Source organism: Uranotaenia lowii, chromosome 2, assembly GCF_029784155.1.
Source record: "Uranotaenia lowii strain MFRU-FL chromosome 2, ASM2978415v1, whole genome shotgun sequence".
NCBI lineage: Eukaryota > Metazoa > Arthropoda > Insecta > Diptera > Culicidae > Uranotaenia > Uranotaenia lowii.
Window position 1 is genome coordinate 375,427,015 of NC_073692.1, and position 18,732 is coordinate 375,445,746.

The 18,732-nt window shown below is 34.9% G+C and overlaps 1 protein-coding gene across 1 annotated transcript in view; it reads left to right on the forward strand.

Annotated features, from left to right (window-relative positions):
* LOC129743200 (low-density lipoprotein receptor-related protein 1) overlaps positions 1-18,732 on the forward strand; it is a 108,760-nt gene that overhangs the window by 30,461 nt on the left and 59,567 nt on the right. Inside the window, exon 3 of the mRNA XM_055735175.1 lies at positions 12,101-12,211. Within this exon, the coding sequence (XP_055591150.1) occupies positions 12,101-12,211 (111 nt within the window). The remainder of the gene's footprint in view (positions 1-12,100; positions 12,212-18,732) is intronic.

Genomic DNA, 18,732 nt, shown 5'->3' on the forward strand with positions numbered 1-18,732 from the left:
ATTCTATCTTGGGGTTTTGTTTGATTTTTTTTCCATGGATTAGGGCTTCCTGAATAAAGGATCAAGTCTCCCCTAACTTCAAAAATATCGCAATTTTTTTACTCCCACGAAAATACTTCTAGTTCATCTACGGGTTCAAGTATCGTTCTAATTTTTGGAGCATAGAAACGTGAAGTTACACGCTGTCAGAAAATTCTTTTACATTGCGAGTTTCCGAGTTTACGAGCTAAATTTTTCCAAAAAGATATGGTGAAAATAAGAAAAAGGGATCAAGTATCCCCACTCTCCTCTATCTTCGTCAATTTGAAAATTTTAAAAATCATGAAATATGGTAGAAAGATGTAAAAATGTATAACCCTAGTACCTGACCAAGTTTTGTCAAAATTGATCAACGCGATAAAAAAAAGTGCCGGGTAGAAAATGTGGTTCATTCTCGCCCAACTGATGGTTTCACTCTTTTTTGGACGGATGTTTTTATGGAAAACATCATAATCAATGTTTTCTTGGTTTTTTTCTTTCACAAAATCAAAATTAAACACAAAGTATACTATAAATTGATAAAAAAAAAACTTCATTCCTGCTTTGTTTAGAAACAGAAATTGTTCCAACAGAACTAGTATTTAAACACAAGAGCGGTTATAATTCTCGCTTTAATGGTGTATCAAATTAGTTTATCAGTTTATTTAGCAGGTCATTTCTGAAACTATGTTTTTCTTATTTTGAACTCCGTTAAAACATTTTATATTCCAAAACAAAGCATGAATAAAGTTTCTATCAATTTACAACATTGTTTATGATACATTTTGATAATGTGGAAGAAAAAACTAAGAAAACTTTGATTACGATGTTCTCTATACAAACATTCGTCCAAAAGAGAATGAAATCGTCTGTTGAGCGATCATGAACCTCATTTTCTATCCGACACCATTTTTGAACGCATTGATCGATTTTTACAAAACATGGCCAGGTACTAAGTCATACATTTTAACATCTTTGGATCAAATTTAAAGATTTTTCGATACAAATTGTCAAAGATACAGTGAATTTAGTAAAGCAATTCTAAATTTCCCCTTTTTACGGGAAAAACTGTATCTTTGTTTCTAGTCATTTTAAAGACTTCAAATTTTGTAGAGCGTTAGTTCGATAGTTGAATGATAATTGAACTAGGTTGTGTGAAAACTTCATGAAAAAATATCAATCAAGAAAGAAATTGTAATTTGTCAAATTTGGAAGAAAGTGCGCAGCTTCAAGCGATTTCATTCTTTTTTTTAACGCAACTGCATATAGATTAGTGTTTTGTTTTCCTTCCATGGAATATAATTGTAAGTGTTCATTTCATGTTAAGAACTGAGTTTTGTTACGAATTTTATTATCACCTGAAAATAGTTAGCTCTGTACATCCTTTTTACAAATTCAGATAATATGTACAGACTAAAAGAAGTGTACATAAAACAGAGCATGTTCAAGATTTCAATATGGCTCCTGAGAAGATAGAATACAACAGATCAAAAGAGACAAGATTACTCGAAGGGTTAAGGGTTTTTTTAGACTTTAAAGACTCTCTCCCTGGCAAGACCATGTGAGGGGGGTGGTGGGCGGGCAATGAGGTGTCCCCCCAGTCACCCCAGCTTAGTACTTACACCCCCCTCCCCCGAAGAAAATTAAATTTTAAATATAACTTTAATCATACTGCTTTAAATTTTAGAAAACTAGGGAAGAAAATGAAAATCTGAACTCTGCTTGCGAGATAGCACCACACACTATGCACTCGATAGTTGCTGCCACCAAATACTTTTCCCAATTTTCGGAACTATTTAAGAAGTAAGTCGCTTGGTTGGACTTTAGATTAATTTATTGCGAAGAAGTGAAAATCCGTGCGATTCGTTCAACTTTCCTTTCTATTCTAACTACTAAAATGGCTTACATACTATTGTGTGATTCTCTCTCGGCGAAAGTTTTTATGTTGCGAGAGAGTACATATTAATGCTAGGGTACGTGTACAGAATGTGGTGTTTACGAGCAAATGGATTAAAGTGTCAAGTGAACATAGAACTAGACACATATTACAAACAAAAACTTAGATCCTATTTCCTGACCGGTACAGTACTGATCAGAGGCCCCTTTGAAATAATATCTCAAATAAATTCACTCTTGAATAAGTTAAGGGCGCCCCTATAATAAGCATTGCAGAATTTCTCTTGCATTTTTTTTAATAAGATAAGATAAAAGATAATTTCTTTATTTATTACTTAGTCTTTGGATGAGGAATTACCATACAGACAAATTTCTTAAAAACTAGGTTATTCTACTTATGTCTAGTTTAAATTTACGTTTACATACATTAAAATCAAACAGATGGTACACTACATTGAAACGTTCACAGCATTTGTCGATTGGGTGGTGTCGACCATACGCAGTACGGTGGTAAGGTATCCAGAGAAACTGGCGTTGTCGGAGCGTCCTCGTGGATACGTATAAATTGACACGCTGGAGTATGTAAGAGCAGTCCACACGATGAGTCAGGGTGTCAAAAATAAAAGCGTGGCCAGATTTACAAGGGCGCATCTTTGTTCGTAAGACGGAAGACGAAGCGGTTCAGTCCAGGGAAGGCGCCGTAAAGCATACCTTATAAAACTACGTTGAACTCGTTCAAGGCGGTAGCTCTGTGTGCTCTGAAAAAGAGCCCATATCTGTGCAGCGTATTCCATAATGCTTCGTACTGATGCGCAGTAAACAGCTTTCAAAGTATAGATGTCGTCAAACTCCTCGGTATTTCGACGCAGAAATCCTAATGCAGAAAAACCTTTTGCGGAAGTAATTGCAATATGTTCAGCAAATGTGAGCCTGTTATCAATCTTCACTCCGAGATCTAAAATGGACTTCACGTTTTCAAGATAACTTTCAGATAGGCGGTAGTCAAATTTGACGATGTTTCGTGAGCGAGTAAAATTTACTACCTTGCATTTTTTTGCATTAGCCTGCATCCCGTTCAAGCGGCACCAGCTTTCAATCCTAGCGATATCAGCTTGCAGTGCCATACAATCTATATTACTATGAGTCCTCCTAAAAAGCTTCAAATCGTCAGCATACAGGAGCTTGTCGGAGTGGAGTTTTTCACATAGATCATTTACAAATGTAATGAAAAGTAGCGGTCCGAGGTGGCTTCCTTGAGGTACTCCTGACGGGGTTTCGAATATACTAGATCGTGACCCATTTATTTTCGTGAAAGCGCAGCGATTTATGAGATACGACTTGATCCATTCGAGTGACCAAGTTGGAAAACCAAGTCGGTCCAACTTTCTGATAAGTAAATCGTGCGGGACTCGATCGAAAGCTTTAGCAAAATCGATATAAATCGAGTCCACTTGACAACCTTTTTCCAGGCTATTACTGATTGAGCTTACGTAGCACATTAAGTTGCTAACAGTCGACCTCTTCTTCACAAAGCCATGCTGTGAATCGGATATGAACGGTTTAACGGCGGCGTACATTCTTTCTTGCATCAAAGCTTCGTATACTTTGGAAATAGAATTCAGAATTGAGATGGGACGGTAATTTTCGACTTTGTGCGCATTTCCCGATTTGTATATTGGAGAAATAGCAGCGATTTTCCACGCGCTAGGGAACGATCGTTCATTAAGTGACCGATTTAGAACACTGCAAATCGGACCAGCTAGGGATGCAGCACAATATTTTAAAATCGATGGCGGTATGCAGTCAGGACCTGAACCTTTAGTTGGATCAACAGCGGACAACTTTTCGTAAACATCTTGTTCAGAGAAGCGCGGTAAGGGCAAATTAATGTCATAGGAAGGCAAAGAGTCTAGGTAGCTGTTGTCTTGGCATACATCAGCAGAGCAATACACACTTCGGAAAAAGTCTGCAAACATATTAGCCGACTCGGTTAGACTATTAGCAGTGACACCATTAAAGTTCACATCTGCAGGGATGGTGGCGTTACGCTTCTTGCTGTTGAAAAGCTTCCAAAATGATGAGGGATCATTTTTGAGGTTTTGCTGGAGACGCAAGATGTGTTGGCGGTAAAGCACGTTGTTCAGATTTTTAAATTCACGTTCCAGGAGTCTAAGGTGACATCTACAATTTTCAGAACGATACCGATTAAAAAGTTTTCGGGCCTTTCGTAGCTGATTACGTAATCTTCTAAGGTCGGCATTCCAACAGGCATGCTTCGTTGATTTGATTCTCTGTGGGCGCTTCAGGGGTACATTTTGTTTGAAAATTGAGTAAATTTTAAAATAGAAAATTTCAACGGCGGACTTGCTTGCTTCTTCCAGAAATTCCCAGTTTGTTGAGTCGAGCGCAGCCGCAACCAGATCAAAGTTACACCTCTTGAAATCAAAATCAAGTTCTCCGATGGGCTCTTCTAAGGGGCTCAGTTCTTGATCAAATTCGAAGCATAAGATAAGCGGTTTATGATGACGATCTACAGGAATTATTGGAACGGGTGATTCGAAAATCGACACGTTGGCGGGATCGGTTACAAACGCAAGGTCTAAGAAACGCTGATTGTTGTTCGTTATGCTGCAGATCTGGTATAGACCAGCGGAAAATAGTGTTTCAGTTAATAGAATTTCAGCTTCAGATGAAGTGTTCGTTGGCAGATAACTATTAAGATCTTGATCGTAGGTCCATTGTAGATGAGGAAGATTATAATCCCCGACAACGATTACTGAGTCAAGCGCGGTGGTCATTTTTCCTATTTGTTGAACAGCGGCAGAATGGGATTCGTAGTTACGGAGGCAGCTGTTTGGCCGAAGATAAATACAGCACAGATAGAGCGAGCTCGTGCCAATCTTTACTTTTACTACAACTTGTTCCAGATGTTCACAGTTTTGCAGGGCGACAGGAATTGCATTCAGCTCTTTTTTCACAGCGATCAAAACGCCTCCTCCTCGTTGAGCATTGCTCGTCTCAGAGTTGCGGTCACAACGATAAATATTATAGTTCGATGATAGCTCACTGTCTTGAATCTTGTGATTTAGCCAAGTTTCGGTGATCAAAATGCAGTCATGATCACTGGCAGAAAGCGCGTTGTGGAAAGCAGCAGTCTTTGTTCGCATACCACTCGCATTTTGGTAGTATAATGAGATATTCCGGCGGAGAAGTTGAGTCGACGAAAGAGTCAAGGAGATCTGATTATTAGAATCGGGCATCGAACATTGAAGAAGGTCTGAGTTTACCACGGGAATGGTTGATTCCGACAAGGTTTCATTATTAGTTGTTAAACTTGAACGGGAGTCACGTACGGTGTTATGGGGTTGACGGTCATTGCTGGAGTTTCGGGTTTCGGTTCCCACGAAAACCCCGGCCTGTTATTGCGTTCGGTGGTAAATTCACGAAAACGAATTCCAACCGGCCATGTTTCCGTGGAAAGAGCTTTGATTTTTAAATGCAATGGCGCTTCTACCTTGTAGGACACGAAAGTTAGTGAGTCAAGGTTCCTTCCCTTGGGAACAAGTTTTGTAACATTAGTTACACTTGCCTCAAGATGTGAACGTATCATTTCAATGACCCGTTCTTCTGGTACCTTAGGCCCTATTCCTGATAAATACAACGTGAATGTCGAGGCGTTCGCGAGTCAGGCTGGTGTGCAGAGATATCGGCGTCTGCTGAATTCGTACCTACTGCACACAAACGAGGTGTAGAGCGTCGGTTGGGAGTATCAGCACGAAAGCCTTCGGTTCTTCGGCGTTTAACACTAATAGTAGGAACGATCAGTCGATTATCGGAGCGAATTTTTTTTTGCTGAACAAATAAGCAGAAATTTTTTCAATACCTGGCAATAACTTGACTTTAATCTGGAATATTTCAACTTAAAATCTCGATGATAATTCGAAAAAAAAATCTATAAGAATGTAACTAAAACCAAATTTTCAAACTCCCTAAAAACAAATTGTTTAAAAGTTTGCTTTATTTGTTTTCTTTACTCTGAAAACCTGGAAATGTCCAAATAAATTCGTGGAATCTGGAATACTCTACAAGAAATAAAACAACACTTTCTCTCATTTGAATTGAGAAAATATTTCCGAAGTTTCCAGCGAATTGAGCATTACGTTCTGATACGGAAGTATTTTATCCTCATCTAAAAAATGTAACGGCTTAATCTTTTTCTTAGATTTGTCAAAATAAAAAAAAATTATCATTCTAAGAATGAAAATTGGCAGAAATTCGAAAAAGTGATTTTTTTTTAAATTGTAAGTTTTCTCGGGCTTTGTTGGAAATAAAATTTATAAAATCAGGCGATCTGGAATGCTCACTTTATAACCATAAGTATGAGTATGAACACTACAAAATTAAAATTAGTTTTTAGATCATTATTGAACTTTGCCTTGAAATATACACTTTGAATTAAATAAAAAAAAAAGTATCTGTTGTTGACTCAATAGCATACGTTGGCAAAACTGAGATTTGCTATTGAAATGTCATTTCAGAATCTGAGATTTTATATTCTTATTGCAATTTTAAAAACTGGTTAAGCCCAAATATTAGAATTCTTATTCTGATGTAGAAGAGAGGAGCGCTATATGCGCATATTAACCTTCCAAAGCCGTTCGCTAAATATCCGTTTCGGGAAAATTTTGGTTGAGGTTTGATTTCGTTCTCGTGACTGTAAATGTTAACCGATATTGATAATATTATATTCATTGTGAAGGTAATTTATTCTTATTACTCAAGATTTAAAAATAAAGTCGATATGTATTAACAGGTTATCAGAAACTGGTTGAGAATGTAAAAAGTCCGAAAAATCAATTTTATTTTTAAAATACTCATAACTTTTGACAGCCTTTCTGTATTTAAGTGTTTCTTTGATGTTTGAAATGGTCAAGAATCCATTTTTCCAAAAATGTATAGATATGTTGGAGTCCAATGAAAGTTTTGACCGCTATATCCGATCTTTCGGTAGAAAAAAATCTTACTTTAAAAAAACTACATCCAATTTTGTCTTTGCTAAGCTGTATTTCATTTCCCAATGAACCGATTTTCAAAACTCAAATTTTAATTTATTGTCGTTAATTTGATCATTATTTTCATAGAACATACATAGTCTTTTAAAATTCCTAGTTCTTCAGTATATTGGAATGATGATAAAGATGTTTGAAATATGCGCTTCGGGTCATATTGACCCGAACAGCTTTGGAGGGTTAAGGAAAATACTCATTTTCTCCAATATTCCAATAGATAGGGAGTTTGAAAACTACATGCACATGGGCGGACATCTGTTTTATATACGTTAGAGCAATTTTTCAGCTAAAATATCTTACAGTTTTTATGAAATTTATTTTATAATGAAAGAAGTCAAAACAGCCGATTTCCGAAACCGGTGGACTAAATGCGCATATTAATGTTTTAAGCTATATTACATTTAAACTTGCAATATTTTGATATCATTTAATTGGAAATGATAGAGACGGATGTTAAGCATACGTCAAGGCTGAAATTTTGGCGAGATTTCAGTTATCACTAGTTCTTTTGGCATAAAACATACTTGGGTATGCCATATAGCCATATTTCTCGGTAATATTTTGTTCATATCGTATTTTTATCGGATCAGTATTAAGCTCTTTTATTTTCACCGTAAGATTGCGATTTGAGCGTAGATTGAACGTTTCAGTTTTAAAAAATAAAACATTTATAAGCCTTATCTAATTTTTCTTGATATGGGCATTTAACCTGTCAGATATGGGCATTCAAAACCTGTCTTTATTTCCAATATCTGATCATTTACAACTTTGCCAAAAGCTTTTGTTTGTTAAATTTCTGATTTCCAGATGAATAAGAAAGAAAACCCATTAACATTTTTGTTTACAGACTCTGTACGCACGATAGTTAGTTAAAGTTCAATATATTTCGACAAAACCGACAAAAACCTTGTTTGAATTTTTAATTTTTTTTGACTGTATATAACAACTAAATTTTTCATGCCATGTTTGAAAAACATTTTACCCTCAAACTGCACTGATTAGATATGTTGAATCTACAGCCATATAGTCAAACAGCTGTATGCGCATATAACCCAATATGCGCATTTAGGAACACTCTCCCTACTTTTTTTTTAAATTATCTTCCACTGAGAAAATACGTTGAATTCAGCATATCATTCTTCAAATGGCCATTCTGATTTTTTTTATTTATGCCAAATGTATCGGTTTTTTTCAAATCCGGTATTTCGGTATTGGTTATTTATAAAACCGATAAAAACGGTAAAACCGGTATTTTCAAATTATATCGAATTCATGAAAAGATTTCGTCATATTGCAGTAGCTATGGCATTAAATGCTTAGAAATTTTAACGCCGCAAATTTAGCAACATTTTGAATTGCAAAAGATGGTATTGTTCCTTTAAATTATCTCTTTGTCATAAATCGATCATCATCCTTATGATACTCATGATATTCATCATCGTCATTTTATTATTATAATTTCACTGTTTGGTTGCAGAAATTATAAAAGTTTCATATAATTTTCAAAGAATTTTTGTCCTATATTCTGTAATAAAGTATTCAGATTTATTAAAAACAGATTTCACAGATCAAGAAAAAATTGTATAGTCTTTATGAAAATGATATGACTTTTGATACACAAAAAGATTTCTTGGTAAAAAAAAATACTTAATTTGATTAAACAAAACACAAAACACTGTCACAAAGTTTATGGTAAACTCACAGAATTACAGTTTATTGTTGTCTAAAATACAAATGTTTTCCCCGCAACCTATTTCGTGATCGCATTAAATTTGCCTTTCCAAAATTAAAAACGACAAATAGAAATAAAAATCTATTAAAACATCAGTCAAAATTCAGCAATAATTACAGTTGTTTGGAAGTGATCCATACGCTCTTTGTTGCTTTAATGCTGTTGCAAATTTATAAAATCTTTGTAACTGCTTTGTCAGAAAAAAATGCATCAAAATAGAAACAACAGAGTTCCATCAATTATCTTGAAAATATTAATTGAGAAATTTCATGCATACATTCTAACATGTGTTTAAATATTGACTCTGTTGAAACATTTTATGTTTAAAAAGAAAGAAGGAAGTTTCTAATCAGTATTCAATATTTTTGATTTGAAATTTTTTAATTTGTGAAACCGCTTAGAACGATTTTTATAGGCTTGGCCTGTTTATAGATAAAACATTTTGGCATCTTTTTACCAAATTGCAGGTTTTCATCGAAAAGTACAGTGATTATTGTGAAGCAATCTTATACTTCTTGTAGCTGTATCTTTTTCCAGTCTTTGTACATTTGAAAAGTCTTTAAATGTTGTGGAGCCTTAATTCGATAGCTGTACTGAAATGTGTCAAGTTTCATGTAAAAATATCATCTAAGAGAGAGATGGCAGCTTTTCAATGCTCTTTTGAACGCCACTATACCTTAAATTAAAAGAATTACATCTACAAGCTTTAGCAATAATAAAGTCTCATACTAACCTTGTAGTAAACTTTATGGAGCTTAGATTTTGAAGCTGATTGAGCAAAGTTTGAATATTTGTACTCATGCACATTTGGTAAAAAAAAACATTTAGCTGTGTCAATTTTAATACAATAATGCTAAAGAATGATGAAAAATTTATCAGAAATACCGGTTTTTTACCGTCCCAAAAATCTGTATTTCCGGTATTGAGAAAATGTACGGTTTTACCGGTTTCGGAAAAACCAGTTAGACCACCTTAATTATTATCAAATAAACGCTCTCATATTTGAATTCCGAATTTCATTGAGCCTTTCTCTAAACATGAGTTCATATTTTTATGTTTTCAATCGCATCTTATTCTAGATTTATGATTCTGTGTCTTGCAAAATTAAATTTCCATTCAAAATTTTTGTTTTCGAAGGTAACTTTCTCACATTAAGAAAAACTTTTATAAAAGGCTTATTTTTTGTAACTTTTTAAAATTAATAAATAATTTTCAATTTTTTAATTATAATCCGCCTTACATTTTTAAGAAATTCAATACTTTGCATAAATACAGTCATTTTGTGTTTTAAAGATATGATAGTGAAATGAACATTTTGATGTGAATTATAAATTTTGCCATTCCTTCTTTCCTCTGATTGTTATTTTGATTCACAATTTTGTATTAAAATTTCATTTGTAATTTGACAGTACGATTTAAATTTGAGACTTTGAATTGTGGGTCTGAATAAAATCCGATTTAAAGTTTTTAATTTCACTGTTGAACAGCTTTTATCGCCATGGAATTCGAATTTTATTCTATTGTATTTTTTTTTATTGAAGATTAAGATTAAGATTTTAGATGTCTGAAGTCTTGATGTTACTTCCCAATAGTCATGAGGGAAATATTTACTCTGCTTTCGCAGGAGCTCATACCATGTGATTAATTAAGTTTTAATATTTATTTTTAAAGTTTTCTAATCAAGAGATTTTTAGATAGTGATAAAGTTATTTCATAAATTGTGATTTAAATTTAGTATTTCACATCTTTTATCAGCATTTTTATTTTCAATTAGTTGATTAATTCTTCCGTAATATTCACACGTGATGGATTACCAATTATTGTTTTAAGATATCAGACATATCTTATGGTTGTTTGAAGGCAATATAACTAAATCTATACAGTTACTTTGTATGTTTAAAATAAAATGTGTTCTCTGGGACAGCATTTGAAACAAAATTTGATTCATTAGAGCCTCCCTTTCAAAAATTGCCCTGAGTTCCCCGATGGCTTAATCCGGCCCTGCACCAGGAAAAACAGTCTTTACATGCGGATTGTCTCAGGAGCCACTTTTGATTCGCCTCACAGGTGAGCTTCAAATAGTTTGTAGGCAATCTGGATAAAAGGAAGTAAACAGATTTAACATTCATTTTTAATCAAGCATTTTATGCATTTTTAAACATTTTTGCTATTAAGTAAAAAAAAATTGGTGCATGAACTTCAACTTGGGCTATGTCAATCGATGCTAAAAAAAAAAGAAAAATCGGAATCTCTTACCCAGTTTCAATTTAAACCTACCCTGACGCTGATGATGCCTCCGTTATTTTTTTTAACAATCCCCTTGTTTTTCTATTTAAAACTCTGACGCGTACCGCGATTTCAGCCATGCTTTCGCGTGTGTCAACATTCGTCGAACACACAAAGCTGCTCCAGTTACGCGGCCGGCTCCTAAAGCCGATTAATTAAAAACTTTTTGCGGTTGAATGGATTGAAAGTAGACCGTACGTTGTTTGGCGGTAGAAAAACCATTCTTCTGATTCATTGTTTGGAAACAGTCGGAAGAGTTTTAAGGAGTTTTTTTTGTTTCATTAAAAAATCAAGGAAAAAAACTTTTTTTTCTAAATTGCAAAAAAAGGAATTAGTCACAAGTGGTTCGGAGAGTTTCGGGAGAACTCATTTATAATCACTGCCTTTTGGGGGCTTGTGATATAGCTCAGTTGGCAAGTCTGTTGTCTCCTGAGCCGATGTCCGCGAGTTCGAGCCCAAGAGTAAAAATCGAACACAGTTGTACCGGATAAGTTTTTCAATAACGATCCGCCAACTGTAACGTTGATAAAGTCGCGAATGCCATAAAGATGGTAAAACGACTATAATCGAAACAAAAAAAAAAAAAAAAAAAAAAAAAAAAAAACTGCCTTTTGGGGACTGCCAAATTCATCTCCAGCATTAATTAGTCTATGGAAGGGGAAAAAATCGAGGAAAAAACTTCTTCATTCCCAGTAAACAACCACCGTAGCAGCACTTCTACGTGAATGGAAAACTGGGAAAGAGCCCAAACTTTTCTGAGGTAGAGTCACGTAAAAGCGCGCTGTGTGCAATCGTCTGGCGAATTTCTAATTAAGCACTCACTAAAAGGTGCTAAATCTTCCCATTCTGTCGTTCTGTTGCCACCATTTGGAAAGAAACTTTGTCCCACCAACCAAAAAAATTGTAAACTAAATTATTGTTTTTGATTTTGTTGCAAAATTTCCTTAATTTCATTTACAATAGAGAATCTGAAATAACCAAGACTTCTTTCCAGGAACAATTTGTTTAATTGTTTTTCCAGTAGCTTTTCTCAGAAAACCCAGTCGATTGACTAATTCGTTTCTTAACTTTTCTCCTTTGTTTTTCTCCCTTTCGATAGCCACCTGTCCGAGGAACCAATTCACCTGCGGAGACGGCAAATGTATTCCCCATCACTGGAGGTGTGATTCGTACACGGATTGTGCCGATGGATCGGATGAAATCGATTGCGGTAAGTCGTAGAAGAAAAAAAAGAAGAAGACCGGGGGCTGATTGATGGGATCGAATTGGTGCTTGTCCGTCCAATTAGTTTTCTTGTAGCCTTTCTCTGTCTAGCTGTAGATAGTAGCTGGAGTGGATACAAATTGGTTTTTCGAGGGAAGTTTGAGTCAGAAAGAGAAGGGTAAACAGAGAATTGTTTTACATGGTTGTTCACGAATCATTGGCTGCTCAATTGCCTTTCTCATACGTTTGGGGTGAAGTGTTCCACTCCAGTAGATTCTTGAATGACCTTCTAATCTAAATTTGTTTTTCGATACATAGATAAACAGAATAATATACCACGTCCCCACATAGCAAAGTTCCAAATGGAAAAAAACATTCAAATTTCAACACAAACCAAAAACAGTTATGGAAAATTAAAGTAAAAGAAAAAAGGAATGTTGCGAAAATAAGATACATATGTCGGCAACACAATAGCATAAAATTACATATATTTTATATTTCATTCGAAGGCTCAACTGCCAAGGAGCCGAGCATTTTAATTGGATATTTTGTTGAAAGCTTTTTTGCAGCATTCTTCCAAAACAAATAGGAAAACTGAGGTCGCATCTCTAGATTTTCAAAACTCTATCCGTAATCTGGAAAATATTGTGTTCATCATTCGAATAACATTGAAGGAATTATGTTCATCAAGTTATGTCTTGAGACGGAAAACTATGTAAAAGTAATCGGAAGGAATGGATAATAGAAAAAATAACATTTCACACACAATCAAAAGAGTGAAGAAAAATTCCAAAAAATTTCGATACGTTATATTATTTTAACGGGGAACAGGAAATTATTGCGGCACCGAGAATGTCATGCCAATTTTCTTATAATATTTAGAATCAAATTAAAATTTAAGGATAATTTTAAACATATATTTACTTCGAAAACCAAAAGAAAAGTTAAGTGATGGAGCATTTAACATGTCCTTCTCGTCTTTGACTGTCTTCTTGCTCTTCAGAAGTTCTCGCTTCATTATTTCCCAGTAGTGGTCCACCGGGCGCAGTTCCAGACAGTTTGGCGGGTTTAAGTCCATTGGAACTAAATGGACAGAATTGGCCTCTCCAAGAAACTTTTAGTATAGTGGCATGATGCCAAATCAGCCGCTTCTCGAGGCACTCAAATTCGTAGATCCAGCCATTTACTGTGTCCTGTGTCACGAAAGGCTCACTCCTTAGTCCGCCAGAGCAGATGGCCTGTCAAACGAGATATTTGGAGGTGAACTTCGACATTTTCTTTTTAAATTTGTCTCCCACCTGCTCTTGTCGGCGAAAAACTCCAATCCCGGAATTTACCTCAAATCGACTTTTATATCTGTTTCGTCGTCCATCACACAGCAGCCATATTTTGTCAGCATCTTCTCGTTGAGCTTCCGTGCCCAAGTCTTAGCCGTCGATTGTTGCCACTAATCGCGATTTGGGAAGTTCTGTACCTTGTATGAATGTAGTTCAGCTCTCTTCTTTGCATTCTAGACGTAGCTCTGCGACATGCCGATCTTTTTAGCCAAATCACGGCTTGAGACGTTGGGATTTGCTTTAATCATCCGCTTCACATTTCCCTCCGTCTTTCTGTTCTCCGGTTCAGGTTTTCTTCCAGCTCCTTTGCCGTGGTTCAACGTCAACTGCTCCTGGAACCGCTTCAACACTCTGGAGACGGTTGAATGGTGAATGTTCAACATTTCTCTCAACTGCCGGTGCGACTGGTCAGGAAATTCTAGGTGTTTGAAAAGAATGTGTTGTTCTCTCGACTTGCGTTGGCTCACCTCCCTTTTTTGTTGAATCGAAAAGCACGACTTCGAGTTTGACAGCAAGTAAATAAACAATACACATCAATGAGAAAGTGTGCAAAACTGGTGATTTTTACCCAATGGTAAAAAATTATGCCCTGTTGAATGAGTCGCAATAATTTCGTATACGTCTTTATTATATGCAAATATTCTTTAGTTAATAACGAAAAACAGATAATGTACGATCATCAATATATCCAATACAAAAGGGATATGAAGCTCATTAAAACATCAAAAGATTAATAATAATCTTGAATTGATGTTTTTGCGTAACTTGAAAAATGTGTTATGGAGACAAATCTCAATTATTTTCTTTATCCAAAACCAGAATTTCGTTACAACTTTACGAAATTTGTGGCTTTGGGAGAAAGAAAAGTGAAAAAATAAGTCCATAAGTAGAAAAATAACTTTTTTTTAAATATAAAATTTAATATTAAACACTAAACGTACTGGACAGGGTCAGATGATTTATTTTTAACTTCAAATGACCATAACTCCCATATAATAGTTTTTAGTTTTTTTTTTCTGCATGACTGTATTTTTTTTCAAAAATGCACATATTGTTACATTTTAATAATTTTTTGAAGTTTGTAGATTTCAAAAAACGTAGGGGAAAGTCGGGTAAGACAGACACCCTAAGGTAGAATCGCAATAGAAAATCAGATATTGCTATTTTCATCGCAGCTTTTGTGCAGATGGGCAGTTTAGGTTGTTTGCTATCGCATTAACCACTGGAATTAGTAAATTTCCTTCATCAAGACTGTTTTTATAGCCATCTAAAAAATGCTACAACTCACTGATTTTTCTCCAGAGAAGCCAACAAGAAGCCTAATAAGCACTCCACCTTTGACTGCCGCTATTCGCAAGACTGCCCCATATGCATTTTCGTCATTTTTCAGTTTATCTCAAAAATCGTTCAAATACAATTAGTTCTTCAATTGAAACTAAAAATTTTCATAACTTTGTTCTCAACATATATGAATAAAATACCAAGTCATGTCTGTCCCATATGAAATGTATTCGAAAATCTGTCCCATATGTCTATTTTTACAGAATGCTTATAAATCGCTCTTCTAATTTGCGTTAATTTTACAAATATTCATACAATGTGTGCGACAAAATAAGCATTCATTGAAATTACGGGAGTTAGACTTGATAAAACAGTACAGTAAAGACAAAAATAACAATTTCCATTATTTTTACAAGCTAATTTTAGACTAATGGGTAAATAACACCAAACTGTTTTTTTTTTTTCAATTCCGCACGAGGCTTATTGAATTTTTCGTTGTAAAAGATGGAAAGTAGTCAGCTACAAAGCCATTTGTTTAGGTTTTTGTCATGCTGTTACTTGCTGCTTGGACTTTCATAAAATCTAAATATGAACCAAAATACGCGTACCTGGTAGCACACACGTAAGTCATATTGTATTGATTTTTCTCATTAAATATTTGCAGCCAAGATGCTTTGCTGTTTCTGATTCAGCATTAATTTAATTTGTAATGTCTTTCTTAAAAGATAATCGACCGAAAAACTTTCCAAAAGACGAAGGTACAGGTTGTTTAAGTAATGGAACGTTGTTATTCATTTTATTTTAGACCTACTCAATTGTTACGGTAAACTTACGTTATTTTTATAAAAATATGTCATAAACATCATTTCAAACTTATTTTCATCAGTAAACAACCAGTAAAGTGAATAGTAAAGCGCAGTTAGAGAGAATCAAATGATCAACTGACAAAAGAAAAGCCAAGTATGGGACAGCTTTGCGGGTACATTTAATACGCATGCGGAATATACTCGCAAGGCTGTCCCATCATTATTTTCTCCTCTGCATCAACAAATTCCAAAGTGAAAAACCATTGGACGAAATTCTACAACCATTATCTTAATATCTGTGAAGAAAACAATAGAAAAGGTAAAGTTTCAACCGAGAAATCCACGAAAGTTTATAAAAATCTTTAAAGCCGTTTTTCTCGGTTCGTTGTTTTTGCATATGGGACAGACTTGCCGGCAGCGGCAGTGAAACTGTTGACATTTTCGAAAATTTTGCGAGCTGTGAACTATTTTATTAGGAGAGAAAATTACATCAAATAATGGATCTTCAAAGTTTTTGTTTGTTTTGTTTACTATTATGGGACCTTGCTTGCTATAAATGAACCAAGGGTCTCGAAAGTGTTGATACACTTAGGCGAACATATTCCCATCATTAGATTAGTGCCAAACATTGTTATTCTCAAAATATTGAAAAAGTCCGTTTTACCCGCTGTGTCCGCCTTACCCGACTTTCCCCTATGTGGTATTCTTATTCATACCGCCGAGGGTCAAATGACCCCTACACTTTTTTGCTAGAATTCTCTTGTTTTTCAACAGATTTTTACAAAATTAATAGTTTTGGAAAGCTTGAAACGTGATTCAAATATGATTTCCAGACAACATTCAGCTTCAATCATTTATTTTCAAATTATTCAAAGTCGATGAAATTTTTTTAAATCATGCCTCGGGAAAAAGGCTGTAAGTAAGTTCTCAAGCAACCAAAAGTCTCGTTAAAAAAGTTCAAACACAGTTTAATCAGCATAATCAATGTACTGAAGTTCAATTTATTTAGCTCAACATTTAAGTTCTTATTGAAGCTTGGAAGTTCCATTACAGATTTGAACGGCCTTTTGTTCAGCCCACAAGTAATCGTTCAATCAGCAAAATAAAATTCTCCTCTCTCCTCTTACTTTGGTCACCACCAGCCCATGTGGTGTACTGTTAGTTTCTCGGCATTCATCTTTATTCCTCCCATCACCTCAATTCATCTGACTTAATTGCTTTGTTTTTTACTTTGTTCGATACATGCCTGCACGCACGCCAGTTCTGCTAAACATTTGATTGATTCGCTTACTCAAGCAATCAAACAACCTTATGAAAAAAAATTAGTCTTGATACCTGATTTGAACCGCGACCCTTCGAGAGATGATAGCCAAACACGCTGCCACGACGCCACGCCTAGACGTTGCCTTACCGGCAACTAAAATTCGAAGTGGTAATAATTTTTTCTAGAATAATCGCAAGGGCAGCCAGCGGCCTGCAGCGATGACGCATGTTAATTATTACTCAGAAACATTACGAAACGGCATATAAATCAAACATCCGTTAAAATAAATGAAAATAAATCGGTTTGAAAATCTGGAATTCCATGTTTATAACTGTTAAGTATAAACTATAAAAATTCTTGATTTAATCTTAAAATTTAATTCATGAACTGCTTCAACTGACTACCAATGTGTGATAAATTCGTGATGAGTAAATACAGTAGGACGAAATTTTTTAAAGTAAAAAGAATTACTCTTATCAAAAACAAACCTTCGCGAGCAAGCTTTAAGTTGTTCCGAGTTGAAATTTCAATATATATTATACATTTCAACAATTTCCAAGCTACAAAATTTTTTTTTGTTTCGATTATAGTCGTTTTACCATCTTTATGGCATTCGCGACTTTATCAACGTTACAATTGGCGGATCGTTATTGAAAAACTTATCCGGTACAACTGTGTTCGATGTTTACTCTTGGGCTCGAACTCGCGGACATCGGCTCAGGAGACAACAGACTTGCCAACTGAGCTATATCACAAGCCCCCAAGCTACAAAAATGATTTATTGATTATATGCCCTTTTTTGGTATTCGTTCACATTTCATATTCATGAAATGACGGACATGTTTCAAAGAAGGCTATTTGAGGAATATTTTGGAACTTCGAGTACATAGAATCAATTTCTAAATTTAATACTGAATGGATGCGATTGACATGTCACGAAAAGGCTTTTTAAAAAAACTTTTTGGAACATCCAGTTCAAAAAAGGCTATTTGAGGCCCTATTCGTCACTTTAATACTCAGTGATGCGATTGCCGTGTCGCAAAAAGGCTATTTGAAGAACCTTTTGTAACTTTCATGCTCACATTCGAGAAAATTCGGTACCAATTCCCTTTGCAACCTTTGTTCAGCGAAATTCGAACTTTGGAGGCACGAGTTCAAGTTGATATGGGACTTTTGGTTGCTTGGGTTGTTAAGTGCTCGAAACAAAACTCACTTAGTGCCCGAGAAAGTTGAAGTCAGAAGTTATATGTTGCACAAAGGAATAAATCTGAGGATGCCAAAATGTCACAAATTATGTCTACTTTCCAATTCACTTCTCAAAAATTTTCTATTAGGACTGGAACTGGTTTGGCGGTTGATTCATGAAAAAGTATGTTTTAACACCACTTTTTTATATTTTATGTGGGCTGTGGCCATGATCTTTAGAAATTTAAAAAATATATATTTCTATATAAGCTACATTTAGCTTCTAAGTTCAGCTTTCTCAGGCACAAAGTATTTTTTTTTCTGAGCACTTAATATGGCCGGAACAAATTTCAAATCCTTCTTTTGTCACTCGGAGTTGGAACATCGCGAGGGGGGGAGGGGATACTAAAAAATAATGCGAAAACAAATAAATTGGAATAAATTGCACGAAAACTTGTATGCAACGAAATTGCATACTATATAATTGCACGAAACCTAAAAATCAAGTAATTTTTTATCATTCAATAAATTCAAGAATAAAAAAAGGTGAAATAACTCCCCACTTCCAATTTTTTTTGGTCTTGTAATCTTACAGATATTTAATTTTTTTTTAATTTACTTAAAATACTTAAAACTTTATTTATTCCCCCCCTTC